Consider the following 26,623-nt stretch of genomic DNA (forward strand, 5'->3'; position numbering starts at 1 on the left):
TATTAATTCTGAAGTTCATTTGTTCAATTTGCCCTATATTAGTATCAATTCAACTTGTACTAAAAAATGAATCATTTTGTTATGAAAAAAAAGGAATCATTTGGTTTTGAAAAGAAAAAAAACAGTATTTCTTCAATGGCAGAACAAAATACTACAGATGCATTAGGAATAGATGATAAGAAATCACATGGAAAATTTTATTAAACAACTTTGACAACAATAGATCCTTTATATTAGAAAACAAGATCAGAAAATGAGACTTTTTTATATGTTAAATAGCAGTCTATGTAAGAATCATGCAAATTCTGTAAAGTGTGATACATCACAAAAAAAAGACTTCACATTTATATTTTTGACATCTTAAGTTGCCTAAAGGGTCTAAAGGATAAATTGTATAATTATTCATTCCAGTCTGCCTGGTCTTAGGATATAATTCACATAGAAAATCCCAAAGTTTTTATCGTATTTCAGTGTCATTTACAGAGTTATCCCCTTTAACTTTGAATTTCTACTATACATTTTAAATAATCTATATCTCCTAAGATCAAGGGTTATATGAAAAGCCACATTTAGTTTCTGTATACTAAAGCATTTTAAACAAAATAAAAAAATATAAGCTTTTCAACTATGTATCACATTTTGCATGATTCCTAGCTTGAGTGATACATACATTGCACATCATTGATGTATTAATATTTACTCAAAAAAAAAACCACAGGATATGTGCTCTTTACATTTGAGCAATGTGTTCTTCAAATGGTCTTTCAAAGTCTATTCTATCACACTCGAGATCTTTGACCAAGCTATTGAACATCATCCATACTTTATCCTGAGAGTTGTCTGATAAATACAGTCTATTACCACTTAAACAGAGAAAATCCAGTGCTTGCTCACACATACCATGGGATTCCCTGTATTGTGTGATATCTTTGGCAACTTCTACCAATTCAGCACCTTTCACCCAGTTGTAACTGAAAATATCAAGTGTCTATAGTGTACATATACAACAATACAATACTGGATAGCCTATAGTGCTCAGAAAATACCTTAAAGCTCATTTTGTTGATATGTCCCCTATGCAAGAAACCAAATACCAAACCCTAAAAGTAACTCAGAGGAAAAAAAACAGTAGGTGCACAACAGCAACATGTAAAGAAGAATGTGAAAGTTTCATCAGATCTACGGGGTATTCAACCATTTGAGAGATTTTGTAGATTAGAAATGTGAACGGACAAACAGCATGATCACTACATACCTCCTGCTTTTCAAGCAAGGTTTACATAAAATGTGCACTACATTTAAGAGACACACTAAAACTGAGCTGGAATCTTCGAACCTCTTTAGGTGCCATAACAAAAACATAACAGCTATGTTCACTTTATGACAAACCTTTCATTAAATTATAAAATCCGAACGACAGTAATAAATCCTACAAAATTATCTTTCAAAGACACATCTGATATACCTGTGTGTAATTTTTTGTGCAATGTGCATGCAACTCTAAAAAAAAAACTGAGGTGTTTGTCTAATTAGGTTAAAATACTTGTATTAAATTTGTAAGTTTCCATTCATGCTTTGCAAAACGGTACATCATCAAAAGGGGATAAGTTACCAAAGGGACATATGCACTTTCAACAAAAATGAGTTTAAAATTTTAATTGAAACTTCTGGCAGTCATGGTTACTAACTAAAGACTTCTACCCACAAAGACTAACTAAAGAGCCACCTAAGTAGCACTAAAAGTGGAAAGTTTAAAGAGGTCATTGCCTCATGACTTAAGTTTGCAGTGTTTTTGATATCTTATGTTATGGTCATTGTTAAAAACAAATAAATTGTCACTTTCATTTTAAGCAAGGGGAATTTATCATTGCTTCTGTTCAATTTAGAAGTTTTCTGATAATAAAAAAACCAAATAGAATCTACCCAATACATACCCAATATTAAGGCTTCTTAATGAACAGGGTTCAGATGAACAGCATATCTTCTTCAATAATCTACAGGAAGTCTCCTCTGAAAGTTGAAGATGTATTAGTCTCATACCACAAAAACATATAGGTAAATATCATCTCAAGATAATTTACTGTTGTCATGTTGTTGACAGACCTAAACTGGTATCTCAAAGGATAACAGCACTCTCACTGGATATTTTTAAATATTACTTTTCTTTCATTGACAGAAATCTGAAGACAGTCCTCAATAAATAAGCTTAATGGCAGCATGACTAAGGAAGGCAAAGCTACAGCACATGTTCTACTTAACAATGTGTTTAAAGTCTCAATTACTGTAAAAGAACTTTATTTCCTAGATTAGGGAAGATACACAAGTTTGTGGATTATTGACTTTGTGGTTTTCGGTAAATACATCAATGGGAATTTCCTTTTCAATGGAAATCAAAGTCGTTAAAAACCACAAAAATTGGTACCCAACAAATGATAGTACTTGCACATTAATCTGAAACAAGAAAAACAAAAACAACAAAGTAATTATATTGACAAAATAATGTTGGCGTACTTACTTAAATGATTGCTTTTAACAGACAATTCTCTTAATGATGGATGTGTAATAATAGCTTTTGTAAACACTTCACTGTCCACTAAAATTATAAGAAAACCAATTATATGGTGAAACAAAAATAATTGAGCTGGGTTATTAGGACCTACTTTCGTGCATTAATACTGACAGTGTTATTTACATCCTATATATGTAGATGCTCTGTACCATGAATGGCTCAAAATTCTTTTATCAGAAGTGAAGTATTTTGGAAATGATGAAAGCAGTTAGGAAATGATTGTCTAAACTTTTAACATGGATGTACATCGTTTGTTGTAGGAAGTCTTCCAAATTCCCGCTGGTCAAACAATAAGGACAAAGTCATAGACAAAGCCTAAAATCATATTACTGTTTAAAGTAAGAAATAATTATCCACAATGCATTCAATAATTTAAAACTTATACATTAAATACTATTGGCAGAAAACTGGATTTAGATTGGTGGGAGAGGACCAGTGCAGGGACTTTCATGCAGGCCAGATAATGTTTAGTTAATCAGATTTAGTTGATGCATTGCTGGGGTACAGATTGCAACATTTATATAATGTAGTTTCTGAATTATTAACTCAAATCGACAAAAGAAAAAAATTCAACTACTAGTAACAAGGGACATAACTCCAATTTAAATATCAGGTTTCAGTTGTAAGCTAAAGAGCAAAGCTTATTAATTGATAGTTTTAAAAGAAATTAATAGAAAAAAGCATATAACTTCTTCATAGATGATGAGTATTTGGTGTTGAAGCTGATGTAGGTCGCAGATTTTTATTATTTCTCTTATTTTTTTTTGGTAAGACCAAAAAAGATGAATCACACTCATGTTGTTTTTTTTTATAGTCACTGCTGACATTTTGTTCCTAACACAAATGTAATTATAAAATTTTGAAATCACACACTTCAAAAAAAGGATGTGACAAAAATAATGAGCAACATAAGATCTGTCATATAAATAGAAAATTTGCATCTAAAATTGAAGAATTGACAAGTGTTGGTATTAGCTCACATGGACCCAACAAGAGGGTAAATAAGAATCTAAACAAACTACCAAATTGACAGCTGAGTCTACTATAGTTGAGTATTAAGGTCTGTAATCGTTTGTTGGTATTTAAAAATTGAATCAGTTCCATCTCCACATCTTGTTCTCGTACTCTATTCCCACTCAGTCCTAATGTTTCTATCTGATTTGTTACTGTAAAAAACATGTAGTTTGTACATCAATTGTTAAAAAAGCATTAAGGAGTCTAGGCAATCCCATTATTCCACATTTGGGATAAAGATATAGTACCATTGCATACAAGTTTGTTCTAAGAGCATGGTAACATGTTATCATCTTAAAGAAATTAACCCTAACGATCACTGTCAAATATTTTATTCTAATTATAACTACTGCATGACACATGTGTAACTACAAAACTGATTTGTAAATGGAGCTCTACTTACCTGAAAGTTTAGACAAAAGAAGTAGAACTTGATCCTCCCTGCTAACTACTTGAGATTACAAACAAAAGTTGTAGAACTTGGTCCTCCCTGAGGTCACCTACCTGAGAGTATGGACAACAGTTGCAAAACTTGGTATTCCCTGAGGTCACCTACCTGAGAGTATGAACAAAAAATGTAGAACTTGGACCAACCTGAGGTCACCTACCTGACAGTATGAACTTGGTTCTCCCTGAAGTCACCTACCTGAGAGTACAAACAATAGTTGTAGAACTTGGTCCTCCCTGAGGTCACCTACCCGAGAGTATAGACAACAGTTGTAAAACTTGGTACTCCCTGAGGTCACCTACCTGAGAGTATGAACAAAAAATGTAGAACTTGGACCAACCTGAGGTCACCTACCTGACAGTATGAACTTGGTTCTCCCTGAAGTCACCTACCTGAGAGTACAAACAATAGTTGTAGAACTTGGTCCTCCCTGAGGTCACCTACCCGAGAGTATAGACAACAGTTGTAAACCTTGGTACTCCCTGAGGTCACCTACCTGAGAGTATGAACAAAAAAATGTAGAACTTGGCCTCCTGAGATCACCTACCTGAGAGTGAGAACTTGTTTCTCCCTGAGGTCACCTACCTGAGAGTATAAGCAAATGTTGTAGAACTTGGTCCTCACTGGGGTCACCTACCTGAGAGTATAGACAAAAGTTGCAAAACTGGGTACTCCCTGAGGTCACCTACCTTAGAGTATAAACAAAAAATGTAGAACTTGGACCAACTTGAGGTCACCTACCTGAGAGAATGGACAAAACTTGTAGAACTTGGTTTCCTGAGGTCATCTACCTGAGAGTTTGAACTTGGTTTTCATTGAGGTCACCTATCTGAGAGTATGAGCAAAAGTTGTAGAACTTGGTCCTCCCTGAGGTCAGCTACCCAAGAGTACAGGCAAAGGTTATAGAACTCGATCCTCCCTGTGGTCACCTACCTGAGAGTACAGACCAAAGTTACAGAACTTAGTACTCCCTGATGTCACCTACCTGAGAGTACAGACAAAAGTTGTAGAACTCAGTAATCCCTGAGGTCACCTACATGAGAGTATGAACAAAAGTTGTAGAAACTGATCCTTCAGAATTTCACCTACCTGAGAGTACAGACAAAAGTTGTAGAACCTGATCCTCTCTAAGAAAGCAGCCATTTAGTTTTATATGTTTTAAAGCAGTGTCATTTCTTATAAGTTCTAACAATAAGTGGAAGCCAGAATCTAGTATGGTGGTCATGCTCAAATCAAGCTTAGTTATTCCTTTTATTTTACCTATAAAATAAACAATAATTACTTGTTTTGTCTCAAATAGTAAAATCCATAGTAGATACTAATATACAATCAGTTTACCAGATTGAAATATTATAGTATGTGCTCATCCTTATTTCAGGATCTTAAACCATTTTAAAATATACCATTTGATAGATATACAAATGTACATATTTATGTGTCTAATTACTTCTAGTAGTTCAGTGAAAAGCGTGTGTTTGTTAAAAGTTTCTGACCACTTTTAATATTGTATATTTTCTATTCTGTGTTTTACACTTTGCAGGCATGTGTTTGTACATTTACTGACAGAATGAATCTTATTTTCAAAACATAATTGCAAAAAATAATTACCTTCAAAAGGTACAAGGCTTTCAGCTGTTAAAGACTTCAGACAAGCTTGGAAATCTAAAAGTTCCAGGGGTCTATGTTCTGTTTCACTGGAAATCCTGTAAACAATTTTATGAGACAGTCAATTACAAATAAATGGTATAAAGAAAAGTATGAATGTGAAAAATGCAACAATTAAAGTGATATATCATTTATAACAAAGAAAAAATTCTATACTGTTTTCATATGAATAAGAAATTGACTATTAAGTTACAGCATTCATAGATTGGAAGAAACCCAAACTTTCTATGAAATTTCCATTAAGTTACAGCATTCATAGATTGGAAGAAACCCAAACTTTCTATGAAATTGCCATTTAAGGAGTACTTACTTAATATGGTGTGAATTTTGAAATGATTATGTGTATTTAATATTACAATTCAGCCATTTAAATAAATAAAAAATTTTTTTTTCTATTTTTCTAATACTTTTGATTTTGAGAAAATATCAATAATTTCTGAATTTTCAGTTTTCTAATCAAACTAATGCAAATGGTTGGGTTAAAGAACTACATACCACATCAGATGATACAATAAAAAGACACTGCTTACTTGTAATAGTCTTTAAATGTACCAAGAAGCCTTTCAAAGAATGTTTGGTTAAGGTTGGCATCATCTATTACAAGGTGAGTGAGCTGGTGGTTCTCTAGTTTCTTCATTATTTGATTCATTAAATCCTCAGATTCTGAATCTGTTAAATATATGAAAAAGGTATTTCCGATTATGAATCAGATAGAAAAACATGCAGGAATTGTTAATTGTCAGTCTCTGTAAGAATCAGGCAGTGGGTGAAACCTGGCATGAAAATAAACACCATTTTGAAAGTTTTATATGACTACATGCATCATCAGAATCAAGGAAAAAATAAACAAGATATTTTATATCATGCTGGTGCACTGAGTTATAAATTCATTGAAATGCACTGAAAATGACCATCTCATGGGCAGATAACTCTGTCGAAAACCTCATTTTTCTAACATTCTATTGAAAAATTTCTGAGCAAATCCAGTGATGCAGAAATCAAATAATGGTCTTTTCAAATATAGAAAGCATTCTTGAGTGAAATTATATTGTTAGATCGATGGGTTTTTGACATGTATGGTTCTGATTTTTCTCATTTTGTCTGATTCTTACAAATACTTACACTTAACAATGAGTGTGAAATGTAAAATGATTTTTTTTAAAAACTAGACAAATCAAAATCTGGTGTTTTTTTTGTTTTTTGTTTTTGGTTTTGTTTTTGTAATTACTTGATTTATCAAGAATTGTTTTGCTTTAAACTTTGATATCACATGGTTTGAATCTATTTCATGCATACTCTAGTGTCTAAAGACTCCAAGACACAAAAATATGTAAACTATTTAAAAAGCATTTGTTTTCGTTACCTATGTCAAAAATAGCAAACTTAGTAAGGGATTTCCAATGTGGCAATATATCTACTAAAACATGTCCAAAATTTTCTTTGTAATGTGAGTTGGTATTCAGCAATGCAAATGTTGTTATTCCCTTTAAATACACATAAGACCCATCAGATTTGACCATCTGTCTAACAACTATAGGATCCTTCCTTGGTATAGGAGTCACTGCTTCATCATAAAGGTCTATATCATCCTCATCATCCTGACTTGGTGAAGAATCAACAGGAAATTTGTCATGACTTTCTACTTCTAAATCTAAGCAATACTGATCAGACCCTTGACTTAGACTATGATATGATTGTGTCTGTGGCACGGATGTTAACATTTCCGAAGAATTTGAGGTAGACGGTATGATTTCATGGTTTAAAGAATGACTGTCTACATCAACTTTTAGCTTCTTGCATGCAGGTTCTTGGCCATAAAATGTGAAAGTACCATCCAAAGTCTTACTTTGAATATGTATTCCTGCACAAGTTTGCATAAGATAACTTAAATTCTGACGAGTTAGATTAACCATAGAAAATACAGCATGAGTGACTTTTCCATAATTAATCAATGTTTGTAGAAGCCCATTGATACTTCCAAAATATGTATCATTTACAGCTTGTATCTGGATTATTTTTGTCACATTTTTTAAAGCATCCAAGAGATCTTGATTTCCATATATCCAGCCACATTGAGATCCAATAATGGTTAAAGTTTCTGCATATTTTGAAAATTTCATGAGATCTTGTTTATGTAATGTCAAATCATTTGCATCATTCACTGTAGAATCTGATTGCCATGGTCTATTCATTTTTGGTAGTGGGCAGTGGAAGAGAGAGATTGGATCTAAAATAAAAACATTAAAAAAAAACATCAATGCAAAGGTAAATCTACGTGTAATTCTAGTAAAATCAGAATAAAACTTTTAACTTTACTTTACCAACAAATACATTTCATGCTGCAATCAACCAAACTGCACTGACAGTATATTTGTTGATGTCATATGATTGCTGACTATTTATTACACATTGGCTCCACCTTCTTCCCCTTACCCTTGCAATAGTATCACTATCTGGGGCTACTTGTAGAGAAGATATGTAATAAACATGTTGAGCTGATATTTAGGTGTGTTTAATTATGTAATATTTTTTCCACAGCGGCCAGATTTTAAAGGACGGTTGTGATCACACCAAAGTACTTTAACACCGCCATATTTTTTGGGCCTGTCCCAAGTCAGGAATTTCTGGCCTCTATGTGTTGATTCGTTTTTATCTTCAGTTTATTTTTATATTACTTGAGTATATAGGGGCAACTCTTTCACTGTACATGTGTATTATGATATTTTGGGGCCAGATTGCAGCCTTCCCTGTGGTGTGGGGGTTCCTCATCATTCATTAAGACCGATGGGTGGCCTTGAGCTGACATTTTCATCCTGGCCGGGTTATTGTCTCTTTGACATATTCACCATACCTATTCTCGCTATATGCATAAAAATTAAACTTGATCAAAAAATTGTTAAGGATTGCAGTATAAAGACAATAACAGTTATATTGATTAGAAATAAAAATTATATACCAATTTGGCACTAATTGAAAAAAAATGTTTGGCAAAGCCTCATGTTTTACCCCAATAATATATCTCATCCATATATAGTTTTTATTTCAAGTAAATACACTGTTTTTGTCTATATCACCAGGATCCTACTACACATTTCAGTAGATTATTTATTTGGAATTGAAGATTAGCAGCAAGGGTTATAACATTCAATTATACAATGTAATGAGAATTTATGTAATGACTGAGGGTCATTCTCAGCTGCCAATTTTTATTGAAAATTAGTTCATATTATTATTCACACATTTAAAAAATCAAAATGCATCAAAAAGCATAAAAATTTTAAATGGCTTAAAAATATGAAAGTGTATCATTGTAGTTACATCCAATACAAGGTGTAACCTTAAAGTTCTAAGTAGATCATGTCCATTATCTACCTAAGGTGTACCTTCAAAGCCCACGCTAGAAAACCTACCTACTGTATTTAGGTTTATTGAACAGAAACTAAGTATTTCTAAGAAATATTTCTGTAAATAAACAAGCTTTGGATTGCCATTTAATCCTGTATCATGGAAGATGTTCATCACAATCTGAGATCTTGTCCATCTTCTTTGTACATGTAGACTCCAAGCATGGTCCAATGTCTTGCCTAGAAAGAAGAATATAAATCAATTTGTAGGATTTGTTTTAACTAATGGATGACCAGCAAAACATTTGTCAAAAAAGAAAGGGAGAAACTCGAACTATACATTTTCTTTCAATCAACACAGAATATTTCCAATTTGATATACTGTGAAAGTACTTTAATTCGTGGATACCAATTTTCATGGATTAGGAAAGATTCACAAGTTCATGAATTTTTGAAATCGTGGCTTTGAGGTTTTCAGTATTCATAATCATGGGAATGTCTTTTTCATTGGGAACCAAATTTCGTGGTCAAGTTCACCAAGGAAAACCACGAAAATTGATACCCCACGAACAATAGTACAGTAGTTGCTATTTTGTGAAGCTTTAGTGTGCCATATGCAATTTTCCAACCATGAAAGAGTCCAACAAACAAATATATTTTGCTTTTATTGTCAATAGTATCTATAAATTATAAGTTGTTCTTCTGTCATTACTGTAATTTTACCAGCTGATTTTCTAATCACAATTCTAAGAATGATTTTGTGTTGACATTAATGTGTGGGTTTATCTTACAAAGCAAGAATCAGTAAATAATTCTCCTTTCTTGGATTTCCAAATAAGGGCACTTATTGTAGAGATTGATTTTAGATTTATCCTACAATGTGGGGAAGGATGAATAGACAGCATAACAGTCTGTCAAAAAGATGGCAAAATGTGCTCAGAGATCCGTACTTTTCATCTTTAAAACTCCAAACAACTTACTACTTAGATGGTTAGGTTGCTTCTCAGATAGAATGTACAAATCATGTGCATTGAGATAGACCAAAAACTTCTCCTGGATATGGTATGGAAGTGCTAAAAATAGAAATATAAACATATGAAGTATTGAAATACTTCTCATTAACCAAATTTTATTACATTAAACAGGTGCAAGAATAGATTGTAAAAGTTTTTTATGGTCTTGACTTTTAAATTTTTCACCTTTAAGTGGAAATCATTTCCAGGTACAGTGTACTGTACTATTCTTGTTATGTATGTAATACGTGTCAGCTAATTGCTAAATAGAAATCCATTGTTTGTGCATTTGTGTTAATTATAATCAGTTTCTTTTTTTCAAGTTTTAACAAGAGACTGATTTTTGGTTTTGTTTAATTGTGTAATATTTTTTTTCAGAGTGGCAAGATTTAAGAAAGGGGGAGGGTTGTGATCATGCCAAAGTACTTTAACTCTGCCACATTTTTTGTGCCTGTTCCAAGTCAACAATTTCTGGCCTCTGTATGTCTTGTTTCATTATCACTTTCAGTTTTCTTTTATGTTGTTGGAGTATATAAGAGTAACTATTTCCTTGTTCCTGTTTATAATGTTGTTTTGGGGGTCAGAGGCAGCCTGCCGTCTGGTGTGAGGATTTCCTCTTCATCTGTAGAAGTCATCCATGGGTGGCCTTGAGTTGACATTTTTCATCCCAGTTGGGTTCTGGTCTCTTTGACGTATTAACCATATCCATTCTCATTATATATATCTTAACTTTAAAAAGGATCATGAGTAAAAATATACAATTTGATTTGAAACCAAAATATCAAAAATTAGCACATCTAATGGGACATTAAATTAAGCCACATTGTTGGGCAAAAAAGTATGAATCTAAAAAATCAAAATGATAAAAAATGGGTGGCAACATTTTAATCAGTATAACTTGAAAAAACTACAATGGCTTCTCTAGTATCTAAATGCACTGAAAATTAAACTTGTTATGTACTTTATAGTATTTAAATGTTAATTATTGTGCAAAGATTGAATAAAACCTGTTAATAAGTTCTCAAATTATCATCTGAAAAGCACAAACTGGTAGCAAAAACATTTTAAACAACATCACTCAAAACCAGCAATAACTTAATTTAAAAACAAGACACAACAAGACAAACCCCACATAAGTTGAAGACCCATGAATGGCCTTGAGCTGATTTGTAACAGACATTGATTCAAATACTGTATGTTCACCTGCTATGCTGTTTAGGTTGAATATTTTCTGATTGTTTCCTACATAATCTAATGTTAACTGCAATAGTGACTTCATAATTTTTCCTTGTGCTGGAAAAGAAATTTAATACATAACAGTTACCATAGATCTATAATTAAAGAGATTTGCAAATAACAGAAATATCACATTATCTCATGGCGGGAAACAAGATCTCGTACTTACTTAACTGACAATGACAACTTGATTTTAAATGATCGGTATCATAGCTTCATGTTCATACCACATTTTTCTTTCTACCAAAACAAACAGAAAAGAAGTATTGAAAACAAATTACCTACCCCTGATTTTTACAAAAATGAAAATAAATCAAAAATTAAATTTATTATTTTCACATTAACCTATCACAATTTTTTGGTTTTTTAAGATAATTGAATAAAATCTTCAGTTTCCTATTTTTATGTTTTCTATGTGTCTGCTACAATTTACTTCAGGTCATTTCATCAAAATTGGAAAAAGTAATTTAATAAGTAAATGGAAAGGTAAGGGAATCTCATTCTCTGCCATCTGATAATTTTATAGATAAACTGGCTAATTAACAAGTTTCTTATCTCTTTAATTATAGGTCTCTGCTGTTACTTTGGAAAAAAATAATACACAGAAAAAAACTCTACACTTTCAATGATATATTATTCCTAGTTGCACAGCTACACCATATATCTAGAAGTCAAGGTTTCAATAATTTTTGCAGTTGAAACCCACCAAAATATATTCCTCCCCCTTTTCTGTGTTATGAAAGGCTCCCACGTTGATTTAGACATGGCTATGACACTGATTTCCCCTTGCTAAAATGACTGAAACCAAACAAGTCCAAAAAGAGTTTGGTCCAGTCCAGTTTCACTGTATTTTCTAACATTTTCCCCCTTTCTGGTCCGGAGGATATCTTGAATTCTTATGGATGAAAAACATCTTAAAAGTTAGTGAACACTGATTAACGAGCAAACACTATTGTCTTTGTTCAGAGTTGTGTATTTTACTCCCTGGAAACTTGAACATGCTGCATATTTTATATTAGAAAGCCTTTTAGTCTATGATTAAATATATAATAAAGTCCCTGGATAAAAGTGCGTACATGTAACATAAATAAAAAAAACTGTTCTGTAAACAGAATATTTTATCATAATAATACGATCCTAATCCTCTTCACAAAAAAAAAACCAAACAAGGACATATAGGATTCACAAACTCTTTATCAAGGTGGCATTGCTAGACAATCCAACTCCAGGACACAGCGTCAAAGTGAAAGTAACCTCTTCATTGTGGAGGTACGAAAGGCAGAAATGAAGTTGACGTCCCCACTTTCAATTTGCACATTCTGTTGTGTCTCTTACTTCTTTAATTTTAGAAAAATTCTGGCGTCGAAATCGAATAAGGAATATTGCTTCACACAGAATGAGGAAGTGAAATGTGAAAGCTCAGAATTTATAAAGCTGACAAGGCTGAATGGACACGAAGTAAGTAAAAATATTGGACAACTAATCATTAGCAGTAAATTACTGCACAGTAATATGCATGGCTAGACTAGTCCTAAAATGTACTATTCTATTACTTTTTTCTGTTATAGATTCATACTGTAAATATCAGGGCGGATCCAGACACTGAAAAGCCAGCCAGGTTTCCTCAGGAAAGGGAGGGGTGCTAGGACATTATTTGCCATTTTTTTTGTGAATTTTACACATGAAAATGACAAATTTTCCAACTCCCTGCATCCTCCACTAGATGTTATTTGTATAGCTTGGTCTGACTGATGAAAATGGCATTAGTCAGTATTAATATAATTTTATTTAACATCAGTGAACGTCAAAAATTCATTAAGGTCTGCAGAGCTTTTTTAATTAATGGCAAGATTTACAACCATTTAGATTAGCTTATGGCATGGTAGCCAGGATTGTGGGGGAGAAAGGTCAGATTTTTGAGGTTTTAAAATTGGTATAACCTACAAGCTTGGTATATGTATGTGCCTGGAAACCTGGACACATATGGGGCTCCAACCCACCATGGTGCCAACCTCATGATAACATGATCACGAGGTTCACATATGTGTTTTTCAAAAGGTTGAAAAAGACAATTATTTACAAATATCTTCATAAACATTGACTATTATTGATCCATTTGACATTTTTTTCAGATTGGACATGTTGAGGAAATTAATAATAATGATGCATTAAAGTTGCAATTAAGAACAGTCAGTGTTAAACCATTGATTCTAGGTATATATTTATACTGCATGCAGTTAAGTAGCATTCCAGCTAAGAATCATGCAAAATGTAATACATGGTTGGAAAGCCTACATATTTTTATTTTTTATATTTTGTTTAAAATGCTTTAGTAAACAGAAATTAACACTTGGTTTTTCGTATAACCTGTGCTCATAGGAGATAAAAATTGTATAGAATGCACTGTAGAATTCAAAATTAAGGGAGATAACTCTTTAAATGACACTCAAATACAATAGAATCTATTGAATTTTTAATGTTGATTATCTCTTAAGGGCAGGCAGATTTGAATGAATAATTACACATTTCATAATATTGATCCATAAAACAACTTAATTACAAAAATAAAAATATGTAGTCTTTTTTTATGTATATCACATTTTTCAGATTTTGCATGATTCTTACAAAGACAGCTACTTAACATCACAAAGCTTTCATTTTGACAATATAATTCACTTCAGGTTATCATTTTCATACAATGTTTAGTCAATTTTGCTTTTGATTTTTTAATTTCATGCATTTTTTATATAACTATATATTAGTCTTTATAGTATATTGCCTTTACTGGGAATATGCTAGAAAAAAATGTTTATTTTTGATAAATGAAACAAAACTTACTACATTAAATGAGAAAAATGTAAAATAAAAAGTATTAACTGACTAATAGTTCTCAAATATTAACATATATGATTTACAGAAATTCCAAGTTTTTTGACAAATGATGAATGTGACCATTTGAAAGATTTAGCAATATCTGAGGGGCTAAAATCAAGCGAGACACACAACTGGAGCCAGGAGAAAAGATTTGTACTGTATGATGCTGATAATGATAAACGATTGAGTGTGGATGAGGTAATGCCTCTAATAACAGTGCTCCCATTTAATCATTATTAAAGTCCAAAAAGGTACATTTTAAAAATATTTGAACATTATGATATTAATGTACATTGATCATTTGACAATTATTTCATTATTTATTATAATTTGTTATCTTATCAAGAGGAAGTATGGTTAAAGCAAAGCCATTGATCAAGGAGACAAACGTATAATTAAGTCAACTCTGAATTTAACTGAAACTAAAAAAGGACTCCACCAGAAAAAAAACACTGGTAGCATAGACCAGTTGCACCAGTAGGTTAAGTCTCTGTTGCTTTTCTAGAGTTAAGGCCAAGAAAAAAATATGTCTGTTTAAGGTTATCCTATTTTATGAAATGCTGCTAAACCATCATTTTTTAAGTTGAGCACTATTAAGGCCAAGAAGTCCTCCCATACGGGAATTTTACCTACCTACCTACCTACCCTTTTCTTCAATAGTAACAGGAAACAGACATATAATTGTTCTTTGGCCTGAGGAAATGAATTTCTGATATCATGTCTAATGTAAATCATAGTGGAACACTCTAACAAAGAGAATAACTTTCCTCAATGTGGAGATGGACATTTGATATCAGTTGACAAGTTTATGAAAACAGAACTTTTGAGATTGAAGAAATTAGGTTTATTTATATATGAGCAGTATAAAAAGTCTCTGTATCTTAGCTAACAGGGGCGGATCCAGGATTTGAGTTTTGGGGTGTGTGAATTGAATTAAATGCCGTGCAAAGCAAGGCAAAAAATATTATGGGGTGAAACTTGTGGTGAAAATTTTTTTTCTCATCGATTTAGGGGGGGAGCATACGCCCGGTACACCAGTCCTTGGATCCGCGCCAGGGTAAGTTGTGAGATGAAACTTCATATTACATAAACTGGAGCAAAAGAAATTTGGCCACATTTGACTGGAAACTTTATGATACAGAAGTAATTTTTTGTACATTTTGTCACTGGAACTTGGTCATGATTTTTTGTTGAAAAATAAGTCAAGATAGGAGGCACAGTGTTTGGTTTCCTTTCAAATAGATGTAATGGAAATAACCACCAATATTTGGATTGTTTTAGAAAAGTACATAATCAGCAGACAGGGAGTTAATTTGTAGAAAGTAACTACAAATGTTCTGTACTGCTAGTGGTTACTTTCAGCAGAGGACACTTACTGGTACTCTACCATGCATCTGGTCCATGCTCCCAGTTTTTAGTTTTAGTGGAGTCCAGGTTGTTCATTTACTTTTGTTTCTTTGTACTTGTTATTTTGGTTAATTAATATTCATTTTTGTATAAATTAATTTGAGATAAATACTGTAATCTGATTGGTTAAAATAATTTTGTTATATCTCAATGGATAAAAAAATATTGACACACACCTAATCAGTTATATTCAGGGTTAATTTTCTCATGTTTAAAGATAAAAATATGTTTTAAAATTAATTTATAAGAATTGGCAATAATAAAAATTTTGTCTATTGAAAAATAACATAAATTTTCCATGTGCATATTTTGTTTATTGCACTTCACGCAATAAACAATATGCACATGACATGGAAAATTTATGTTATTTTTCAAGACAAAATTTTTATTATTGCCAATTCTTAAGTGTATCTATTTTGCCTGTCTAGTCTTTATCCTTACAATATATTCTCTTGATTTCTGCTTGATGTCTTGGTTCCCTTGATTACTCTTTCATTACATTTGTAGTTTGAAAGTGCTTTTTGTCACTTTTTAGATGAAGACAACTTTAATGAATGGCTTTGATGTACATCTAGACAAAGAAGATATTTTGCAAATGTAAGAGTCATTATTTAGTATTTTTTTATTCCATGATGATGCAACCCACTCATCAAATGGAGTATCATTGGAAAGATGTAGGATCAATGCCACCACCAAAATGAAGAATAAATTCGGTTTGTAGATCTTGTACGACTGCAAAAAATTTGCAGTAGTATATTGGTATAGCAATGTCATAGTTCTTTTCCATGTTGTTATCATTGTCATAGTCCGTAAACACTTGGTTTTTGTGCAATAAGTTAAGTTGTGGTTTACGAATTGTTATGAAATTTTGATATGATTTTGCTAACCACTTAAAGAAGATTTCTATTACCGGTGTATTTTTGAGTTTATGGCATCTATCGTTTTAGAATAAGGGGCCAAAAAGGGTAAAAATAGGTGTTTTAATAAAGTAGAGTGTTTGTCTCTTCTTATAATTTTGATAATTTGTTTTTTATTTTGTTTCTCATTTAATTCTAGTTAATGAATGTATCAGCAGATTTGATGCATTTTGGACCATTTTTGAGTTGTAAGAGGTCAAAGGGGTCACACCCTCTGAAAAATTGACTATTTTTGGTCTAATTTTTATTTTTATTTGTATTTCAAATTTTGTGTGATATAGTGACCAAACCAGTGGATATGTCCATAATGAATTGTAAGTTCCTATGCTTAAGTGTGTCAAAAAGTAATATTTTCGCAACTGTTCAGGGTTTGACCACTGAGGTTGTATCATGCTGTACTCTGTGCAGCTATTAATTGTTATTGTTATTTTACTATTTCATCTCAAAACTACTATAAAAGAAGATATATGGGTTTATGTCTTCATAAAATGTAATTATACACCCTCTCTGCAAGTGGGTTGTTTATTGAAATCCCCTTGTCCATCTGTCTATCTGTGTCACAATTTGCCCCCAAAAAAATCTTGACGCCTACTGGATGAATTGATTTCAAATTTGGTATGTGACTTTTTATACATGGCAATATGTTGTAAATGATTGGTTTCTGTCAAATATTAACTTTCAATTTTATGGGACTTTCCCATTTTCAGTTATTTTCATCACAAAAATCACAGCACCAAATGGAAAGATTGATTTTAAATTTGTAATGTTGGTTTATATAGATCTATGACTTTGATGTCAGAATAACAACCTGTATAAGTAGGAGTATGCCTTGCACAAAAATATGTGCCTTGTCATGTTAATATGTTAATATTGATTTATACAGAATATCTTACCTGATAATGTATGATATTCCGTTAATTCTTTTAGGTACAAAGAAATCAAAATAGATAAAGACAATAATGGTATGTTGAATTTATTGTTTCAATACATAGTAAAACAATTCACTACTTATAATTTTCTTTTTCTGATGATATCAGTATTGAGTCCCCCATGAAGGCAACATGACTGATTTAGCTTTCAACTTCTGTTTTATTGGATAAAATTGATGGCAACCATGAAAATCAAGGCTATGTTAGAAGAATTTGAGACCAGTACATTTTCAATCAGAAAGGGTCTTTGACTTTCATAAAATGGTTTACTTGTATAATTTATTTTTTAAAATATGAAACATATCACAGTGATCACTCAGTTTACTGAATAATTTCTAAAATTGAAAAAAATCTCTAATTATACCACAGAAATATTTACATCACATTCTAGTTTGTCATTGAGACTGGTAAGAGGGGTTTCAATGACATTTGCCCTGTGCAGGTCGGGGTGTTAAAAGAATAGGCCTGCAGCAGCACTAAGCTTGTCGTAAAAGGCGACTAAATAGTGCTCAGAAACCTAGCCGGGGGCTAGGGCGCTTTGCCCGCAGAGCAACTGGCAAATGGTACCATTCTACATCTATTGATGTAAAACTAGAAAGTTTTCTGTTAACAAATTAATGTATAAAGACTGTTAAGGGTGATCCAATAATTGAATGTGCTTAAGTGTGTAATGCCATGGATTTGATATTTGACAAAATCAAATTCTTTAAATTGGTAATTGCCTCTCCTTCTGAGCTGTGCATATAAATGACACTCATAGTCAGAATAATGTGGCCCCGTGCAGGTGCGGGTGTTAAAAGAATAGGCCTGCAGCAGCGCTAAGCTTGTCGTAAAAGGTGACTAAATAGTGCTCAGAACCTTAGCTGGGGGCTAGGGCGCTCTGCCCACAGAGCAACTGGGATGTGTGCCCCAGGTGGTGGAATGGGGTACCCCTGGCGTGTTACATGCTGGGGTTGTCAGGCTATAATACGGAAAACCTGACCGCAAACCATAGTGGTGCACCGTGTTGGGAAAGATGCCACATTCCTCGCACGTTAAAGAACCCTACTGTGGTATTCTCCCAGAGTAGGAACCGTTGGGCTCCGCCACAGGAGGCTAAATTGACCTACCCTACCCACCTCTCCCTATTTCCGGTGGCAATCAAAATTTGTTGACCCCATTGCCCATGTGTCCCTCCCCTTTTCCATTTCATCATCATTTCATGTTCATTTCATCATCAATTTCATGTTCATCGTCAAACATCAATGACATTTAGTATCTCAGGAATCTAAACCTACTTCATTTTTTAATGACTATTTGTTATTGCCAGATTTGATTTTTTAACAAATAGACTGACAAACCCAGAAGATGCTCAGGCTATCTTTTATATATACTACATGTTGAAATTGCACCCGTAAATCAAACCCAATTGTTTGATTTTCTTTACAAAGAATATCTGATGCTCTTTCAGAATACATAACCCGATCAGAAATGTCATCTTACTCACCTAACCATTTTGAGTTATATCTGAAGAAGTTTCTGAGGTCTCATCCAGAGAAGCATTCAAGATATAGCAGACAAGTGTGGCTGTATCCAGACCAATCTAAAGACCAGGTGTTTGACAAGATTATAAGGAGGTTTGGCATTTAGTTTTGAAATATAGTGGGTTCCACTTAATTGCATATTTCTGTTAATCAGATAGGAACTTTAAACAAAAAAAAAAACAAAACATTTCCTGTGTTATCAAATTGTAAAAAAGTTCCATCATTTGCATAAAAAAGCACAATAATTAGAAAAGTCCCTCGGTTTCCATAAGAAATTTATTTCAACTACAACGTTTTCTTCTTGCTTTACATCCTTCCATTCTCCAGTGTTCTATGCTTACTTTCTGTGATCTGTAATTCTCCTCTTTTGTTCTTCATTCTTTTCTGTTAACTGGTCCTCTGTCTTCATCTTATGCATCTTCTATGGCTACAAAATATATTTAAAAAAATCGGTATAAAATGGAGGAAACAAGAAAAAAACAAACCTAGCCTTCTTCTGTTCTGCCTTTCTTTTCTCTTCTTGTACTTTTTCTAAAACAAGGATCTAATTAAACTTGAGAAAATAATATATATAAACACTGAAAATTTTGGGTATATATATATCCCTTAATGTGATCATTTCTGTCAAGGATGAAGTATATATTTTTTTTATTTCAATTATTCCAAACCCTCCTAAATGTTGCCAAATTGGTAAAAAACAAGAGGCTCATATGAGCCTGAATCACTCACCTTGTAAACTTTTGTCTTTCAAAGGCAATAAATCTAACAAGGATTTGTCCAACAATTTTGTCTGAAGAAGACTTTTGTAGGACTTATCATGAGGATTATTTCAGCAATTGAAGGTTTCTTTCTATCTATCAAAGTTTTCAAGATATTGGCTGAAAACTAAAAAAAAACAAAAAAAAACATCATTTTTCACCTTTCAAGGGCAATAACTCTAAAAAGAAGTTTTGAAGGCCTTATTATAAGGATCATACCAGCAATTGAAAGAATTTGGCTAAACCTAACGATTTTGGAGATATATTTGAAAAACTACTGTCTGACCCCTATGTTCTATTTTTAGTAAAGGCGGCCATGTTTTTTGACTGATTAATAATTCCCACATCACTCAGTTGTATGTAAGATACCCCAATGAACATTCATATCTAGTTTGGTTGCAATCAGTCAAGTAGTGTCAGAGGAGTTTGAAGCTCACATTCTTTACAATGTGAAATGAAAGCAACTTGTGAAAACGTGGAAATTGAGAAGTTTTTGTCTTTTTGGAAATCCAGTTTTTCATTTGGTGAAAACTGATTTATTAAAAGTACCTTTCAGTCCCTTGTGCTTATGTACAGTGAAACCTTCCTAAACCAAACTCTATAACTTTTGGATGTGGCCCACTTATGCTTCTTAAAACTTAAAAACCATATGGGATATCTGTAAGCTGAGCACCTTCCTTAAATACAAAAAATACCAGTTTTATATATGGAAAATTTCGATATGCTGTACACATGTTTTAAGGAATAACCTATCATCAGCAGCATTAAAATCAAATATGTAGGAAGATCATAATCAAAATAATAGTTGTATACAAGAAGTACTCATAACCTAATCTATCAAAAGAGGAAGTCAAATCCATCACCGAGAGGTTCTACCATATGCAATGCAAGGAATGAAGCCTCAGTGTTTTACATATTTTTAACAAACAAACCTTTCAGTCCCAAACGTGGTGATTTTGACTGGTGTTACAGTACATGTATTATTGATTTATCATATTCTGATGGCTGATTTATAATTATTTAGAGCATCATCAGTGGTTGGTTTACCTGTAGAACTGCTGAAACTCAGTGACTTTCAGGTAAATTGAATACTTGTACATGTATATCTATGGGGCAGATTCAGAGATTTTGAAATGGGGGCTCCGGAGGGGTTCCAACAAAAATACAGAGGTTCCAGGCTAATTTTTTTCAAATTTTGCACAATCTCTATCCATTTTTTATCAAAAGAGTGGTGTTCCAACACACAGAATTCCCTAGGGTTTGCCACTGTCTAGGTATAAAAGCAAGCTAATCTAGATATACATTTAAACAGAATCGGATAGAAGATTTTAAAATAAACACAGTTTTAAGAGTTAAATTCAATCATTATTCATATACTGTAGATTCTTAGGTCATTGAAATGTTGCAAAAACTGCAAATTGATTTTATTGCAATATAATGAACTTGCATAATTGAATTTTAACAGGATTTCAATATTGCAAAATTTAAATCCCATGTTTGTTAAATTCACAAAATTAGAATAATTAATGGTCAAAATAATTTTTTAATATACAGTATTATTGTGAAAACAATTTTACAGGTTGTGAACTATGACATAAAAGGTCACTACCACGCTCATTATGATTCATCAGATCTCAACAAGTCCAAAGTGTGTTGTGATAAAGTCAGGAAAAACAACTGTAGAATTTGCAGGTGAGATAAAACTAGAATTACTGTGAGTGAGCTCACAAAGAAAATACCTCCACTTAAACTGGAATTAAATAATTAATTTCTAATTCTTAAGTTCGGTTATCTCTTTTTGGTGTCATTTGACAATAATTACATACCTTCATGCACATCTACATGTGATGCAAACCTTCCTACAAAATTTCATCAAAATCCTTGAGTGGTTTTGAGTATTCTCATAGTGTATATCCTTACACATACAAGAAATGTGGACAGATGGACAGGCAAGACAGACAGGGTGAATCCTGTATATATCTCAAAACTTTACTAGTGTGGTGTGTGAGACCTGATTTGGTATTGTCAAAGCTATCGAATTGAATCCAAACAGATGATATCACCTTTCCTTAAATAAAAGTATTTTGATATTCTTTTATTATAGATCATTAAAATACATTTTAACTGATAAATTTGCTGAAAGTGTAACTGTTAAATAATTATGTAATGAAGAAAATTTCTGTGAGACCCCATAAAATAGCCTTATTTGTCTGTGTGTTCTTTTTCCTTCTTTTGAACATCTAAAATGTATAATAAAATATAAATACTTTCATTTCTAGGTACATGACAATATTTTTCTATTTAAATGATGTGGAAGAGGGAGGAGAAACAGCTTTTCCTGTAGCAAACAACGAAACTGTTCATCAAACGGTAAAACTTTAACATTTATACAGACCCTTTTGTATTACTGTGGCATAGTATTTGTGCATGTCCAATGTATAACTCATTTTATTAAACTCTTTTGACCCATTCCAAGCCCTGTGTCTAGGAAGTATCTGTTGTGCATGCTTATTGACTACTCTGTAGTTAACACAAAAGGGTCTGTTATCTAAACATTTGCAATATTTGGAAGTAGAAATATAGAAAGAATTGTCTGTTCAACAATGATCTGTGTTGCAGCAAATACAATGTTAATGTTCAAGGAAAATGGTTGGTCTTTCTTTAATCAATGACAAGCACATGATGATTTGCCTTTTTAAGTACACATAGTTTAACTTATGTTTGAATTAATTTCATCATAATATTTGGTCATTTTTAGCTAGTATTTCAAGCAACAAGGCTTATTGCTTAGTACTGATTTTAAAATGAAAGTTGCAATTTGTATATTATACATGTAATACATAGTTTTTTTGTTTCCAGGAAATTTATAAACAAAGTTTGTACAATTTAAATGAAAACTGTGGTTCTCCAGGACTGAAAGTTAAAGCTGAAAAAGGAAAAGCCATTATCTGGTATAATCATTTTGTTGACCCAGAGACTGGATGGATGGGAGAACAGGATGAACACACTTATCATGGAGGATGTCCCGTTAAGAGAGGTGAAAAATGGATTGCTAATTTCTGGATAAAAGTCACAGATGATAAAGAGACTGATTTAGCAAACATGCACAAGTTCCATAAATTATCAGCAAAAAAGTTTAAACAGAAGAAAAAAGATGAACTCTAAGGAAACTTAAGGCATGTTAAAGTTGTAATCATGAGATAGTTAAAAATGTTCACATTAAGACACTTAACCCAAGCCATCTATACAACTGTTTATTGAAATGGAGACTTTATTACACCAAAATACACCAAATACACCAAATTTGAATTCCAAATTCTGAGAAATGAAATTTTCAATGTTTTATACATTCCAGAAAGATTTAGTAAGCATTCCAAATGTACATTTGTCATGATTTGTACATATTTGTGACACTCTTCGTAATTAAATTTTACTATTACTATTAACAATTATGTCTCTTTAATTTTGTTAAAAAAAAATGTCTTTTGAATCTAGTCCAATTATGATTTGTGCAATATGTTTCCTTTAGAAATCCACTTGTTCATTGTGCCATGCAATTGTTTTATTTTTAACTTATAACTTGTGCTCTGTACTTGTAAACAACTTTTGTATTAGTTTTAGTCTTGGTTTTCAGCATTTAACATCTGTAGAATGTCTTCTAATTATTTTTTTTTTAAATCATCTGTGATAAGGCCCATAATCATAATATGTGTGTTACACCTTTGAAAAAATTAGGGTAAGTAGTTGGAGAATTTTTTTTAAATTTTTTTACTCCGAGTGTATTGGAGAAACATTCTGACTTTTACAGTGCATATTGAAAAATGAGCAAAAATAATTGAGGGTACACTTTTTGCTGAAAAATAGGGTGGGTAGGGTAATAGGAAACACATTTTTTTAAACTTTAGCTTAACTGTTTTTGGTGGGATATGATATGATATTTGTTATGAATTACAGCAAGTAAACTGGTTGACTTCAGGGGATTTGTCTGATCTTCCCTTGATGGAATAACCAATAACCAATACCTGATAAAACATCTTGGGTAGTAATTTGGACAATTGCTAGTGATAAGAAGATATAAACTTTCAATCATTGCATAGTTGTTTTAATCTATGTCTGATAGAAAAATTTTCTTGCCAATCGTCCAACAATCTAGGTAACAATCAAAGGCATTAGCTAATGCTCGTTCAATCGAAGGAAAGCCAACTATTCTCTAAGTTATCTATTTTACTTGCTGTAAAATCAGTATTGTCATACTATTTCCATTGTATTTGTTGACTTTGTCTGCAGTAGAGGATAGTGATGTACACATGAAGTTACATGTTCATAGAGTGGTGGGGGAACTACCATTTGATTTTTAGGTAGGGGGGAAGGGGCTAGGTTGAAATTTGATAGAAAAAGCCTGGGTTAAAATTTTCAAAAATTTAAAAGGCAGGACAGGCCATGAGCAAAAATAAAAAGACACGATCTATTATTGTCATATTGTGGTATTTTTTGTTTAACGGGTATTAAAAAATGGCAGAATGTAGATTGTCCCAAAATAAGATCGAAGGGTAGAAAATTTCATCCTAGCTCCTACAAAAATTCAGATGGTTGCTCCTTAATGTGGTGTATCATTTAAATAGAGAACACACAGTTTTTCTTTGTTTCATCTTTTCTTCTATATTAGATATGATCAGTAACATTAAACATGAAATAATATGTTATAACTACTTTGTCAGTGCAGTTATTTCCCTTTTATTCTGTGATGAGATAATCAAAATGATAACTATCCATTTCATTATCACTTTTTGCGGGCTTGGAATTTTTGTCAAAAAAATGTATTAAGTCAGAATATTGCAAAAAAATGTATTTAGAAAGATATTCTGCTATACTTTATGTATAAAACTATTTTTGTTTTTGTGATGACCAGAAGAATACATTATAAAGTATGAAAATCCCAGTCCCACTTTTCGTAATAAATTACTTGTACCTATTTTGTTATGTTCTATAGATATTTTATACTATTTCAGAGATTGATATTTTTCTATTTGACTCAGTATAAATAGAAAACTACAATGTACTTGACATAAAACAAGTTTTTGATATACTACATTATCTTCATACTTCAACAAAATTTTGAAAAAAATAATGTTTTGAGCAAGAAGACAGACTGGTGTACACCCCTGAGGAAGGATCTAGTTAAAGATAGTATCTGGCCCATTGGTGTGCATTAATGTGTCAGAGTTCAATGAAAGTCTTTAATCAGCATTAAGACTAATACTGAAATGGGGACTAATGACAGTGTTTTGCCCAGTGATAAGGACTTCTGAGCTATGCTCCTTTGAAAGTGACCCATACAGGTACACTACCAAGACGAGGTCCACTGAAAATGTCTTGCACACTGGTAAACAGGGTCCATAGAAAAAGTCTTATTTCTGACAAAAAGACAGTTTAAGGAGATAAAACTAGGGTAAGGGACACAACTCTCACAAATCATTGGAACATTTGTATTCAGCATTTTACATCAATTTCATGTTAGCATCAAGGTAACTTAGATTGATTTCATTCTGTTTCAAAAAAAAACTTGATAGGCTTTGGTGAAATAGAATATAATACAAACGTATCACTGATTTCAAGAGTTATGTCCCTTACCCTAGGTCTACCTCCTTAAATAATCTGCCGTATTCGTGTTCACTAGTGGGATAGTATTCATTAATAATTTCGGAACCACTATTGTCCACTACTGAGACAAGATTCATTTGATGTGTCGGACTTACTTCTGTATGGTGCTGAAACAGGGTCAATAAACTGTTCTGAACCTCTGATGTACATTACATACAGTGACAGTGTCCATTGAAAGGGGTTGACCAACAGTGTATACTGCAAGGTAAGAGTCCATTGAAAGGGGCTGACCTAATAGTGTAAACTGCAAGGTAAGTGTCCATTGAAAGGGGCTGACCCAATAGTGTATACTGCAAAGCTAGTGTCCATGGAAAGGGGCAACAATAGTGTATACTGCAAGCCCCTTGCTTGAAAGGTAAAAAGTTTGGGTCTCAGCAATACTAGCTGAAACCAGCAGGAACCTTGTAATAAACACTTCCTGGCACCAGTAACAGCTAGATTCTAGTTTCGGACCGTTCTTGGGAATAGGCTTTACTTAAAGACATCAGATTGTGTATTATCTTCGCTTCGATTGATTTAATCTGGTCTTGTGGTTGGCTGTAGGGCAGTCGAAAGACGGAATATCTTTAATGCTGTTCCTGTGGTATCTTGACCTAAGCCTGCTATATTGTTTCCTAACTAAAGTTTTAAGTTCAGAAAGTATAAGCTATTTTTATCGGTTAATATGCGTTAAAATGTCAGGAGGACATTATCATGTGATAATGTTCGGGTCATTTTCACATCATTATAATGCCCTCTTCAAATTCTTCAATGAAAACAAAAACAATAACAATTGTTGCATATGTAGAGGGTGACTGCAATTAGGAAGTGATATAATTACCCTCAATATTGACATTTGCCCTCGCCTGTGGTAACGTTTCAGGCAACATCACAGTCGGAGTGTCCCGTGTGCAGTCAATTTATCATGATGATGCCCTATACAAGTAACTGTTGTATAAATAATAATGTCAACTCCTATTTCGGTCAAGCCGATAATCTTTCAGACGGTAAGATTTTGCTGTCCTCAGTGCATTATACAAGTCAGTGAGTGCTGTAATAAAGTTCATTACACTCCCCGTTGTATCCCATCTCTTTATACACAAGATCTCGGTATCGTATAGATATTCGCATAGTCTTCTATAATGAAGTGCATCTTTTTAGGATTTAAAAAAACATATAAATTGATTGAATAAAACTTTCGCTTATGTAGTATTTCTAAGGACATGTGAAAAAAATAATTTCCCGCAAAAAAGTAGGTTGAGTCCACGAAGATCGGACAGAAAAGT

At 32.6% G+C, this 26,623-nt stretch overlaps 2 protein-coding genes across 4 annotated transcripts; one reads left to right on the forward strand and one right to left on the reverse strand.

The window, feature by feature from the left end:
* Window positions 1-56: 56 nt before the first annotated feature.
* LOC148628851 (uncharacterized) lies at window positions 57-12,578 on the reverse strand. Of its 3 annotated transcripts, none has more exons than XM_088595666.1 (12): window positions 12,480-12,578; window positions 11,257-11,346; window positions 10,021-10,113; window positions 9,107-9,280; window positions 7,060-7,923; window positions 6,227-6,365; window positions 5,640-5,734; window positions 5,121-5,291; window positions 3,592-3,735; window positions 2,516-2,593; window positions 1,935-2,010; window positions 57-971 (listed from the first exon to the last, which is right to left on the reverse strand). In XM_088595666.1, the coding sequence occupies exons 2-12, from the start codon at window positions 11,330-11,332 to the stop codon at window positions 731-733; spliced, it is 2,151 nt and encodes a 716-aa protein (XP_088451792.1). In that variant the 5' UTR covers window positions 11,333-11,346; window positions 12,480-12,578; the 3' UTR covers window positions 57-730. The 3 variants fall into 3 exon arrangements, with proteins under 3 accessions (XP_088451792.1, XP_088451783.1, XP_088451800.1); XM_088595657.1 differs by having other exon boundaries at window positions 184-971; window positions 12,366-12,554; XM_088595674.1 differs by having other exon boundaries at window positions 184-971; window positions 11,996-12,540.
* Window positions 12,551-24,670, forward strand: LOC148628852 (transmembrane prolyl 4-hydroxylase-like). Its single transcript, XM_088595682.1, has 10 exons — window positions 12,551-12,747; window positions 13,422-13,503; window positions 14,207-14,361; window positions 16,106-16,167; window positions 17,415-17,449; window positions 18,867-19,032; window positions 20,722-20,776; window positions 21,277-21,389; window positions 21,977-22,067; window positions 22,557-24,670. The coding sequence occupies exons 1-10, from the start codon at window positions 12,574-12,576 to the stop codon at window positions 22,860-22,862; spliced, it is 1,239 nt and encodes a 412-aa protein (XP_088451808.1). The 5' UTR covers window positions 12,551-12,573; the 3' UTR covers window positions 22,863-24,670.
* The last annotated feature ends 1,953 nt before the right edge of the window (window positions 24,671-26,623 follow it).

The sequence above is a fragment of the Perna viridis genome, chromosome 1 (assembly GCF_037379345.1).
Source record: "Perna viridis isolate PV_CMFRI_1.1 ecotype Kerala chromosome 1, ASM3737934v1, whole genome shotgun sequence".
In the NCBI taxonomy this organism is placed as follows: domain Eukaryota; kingdom Metazoa; phylum Mollusca; class Bivalvia; order Mytilida; family Mytilidae; genus Perna; species Perna viridis.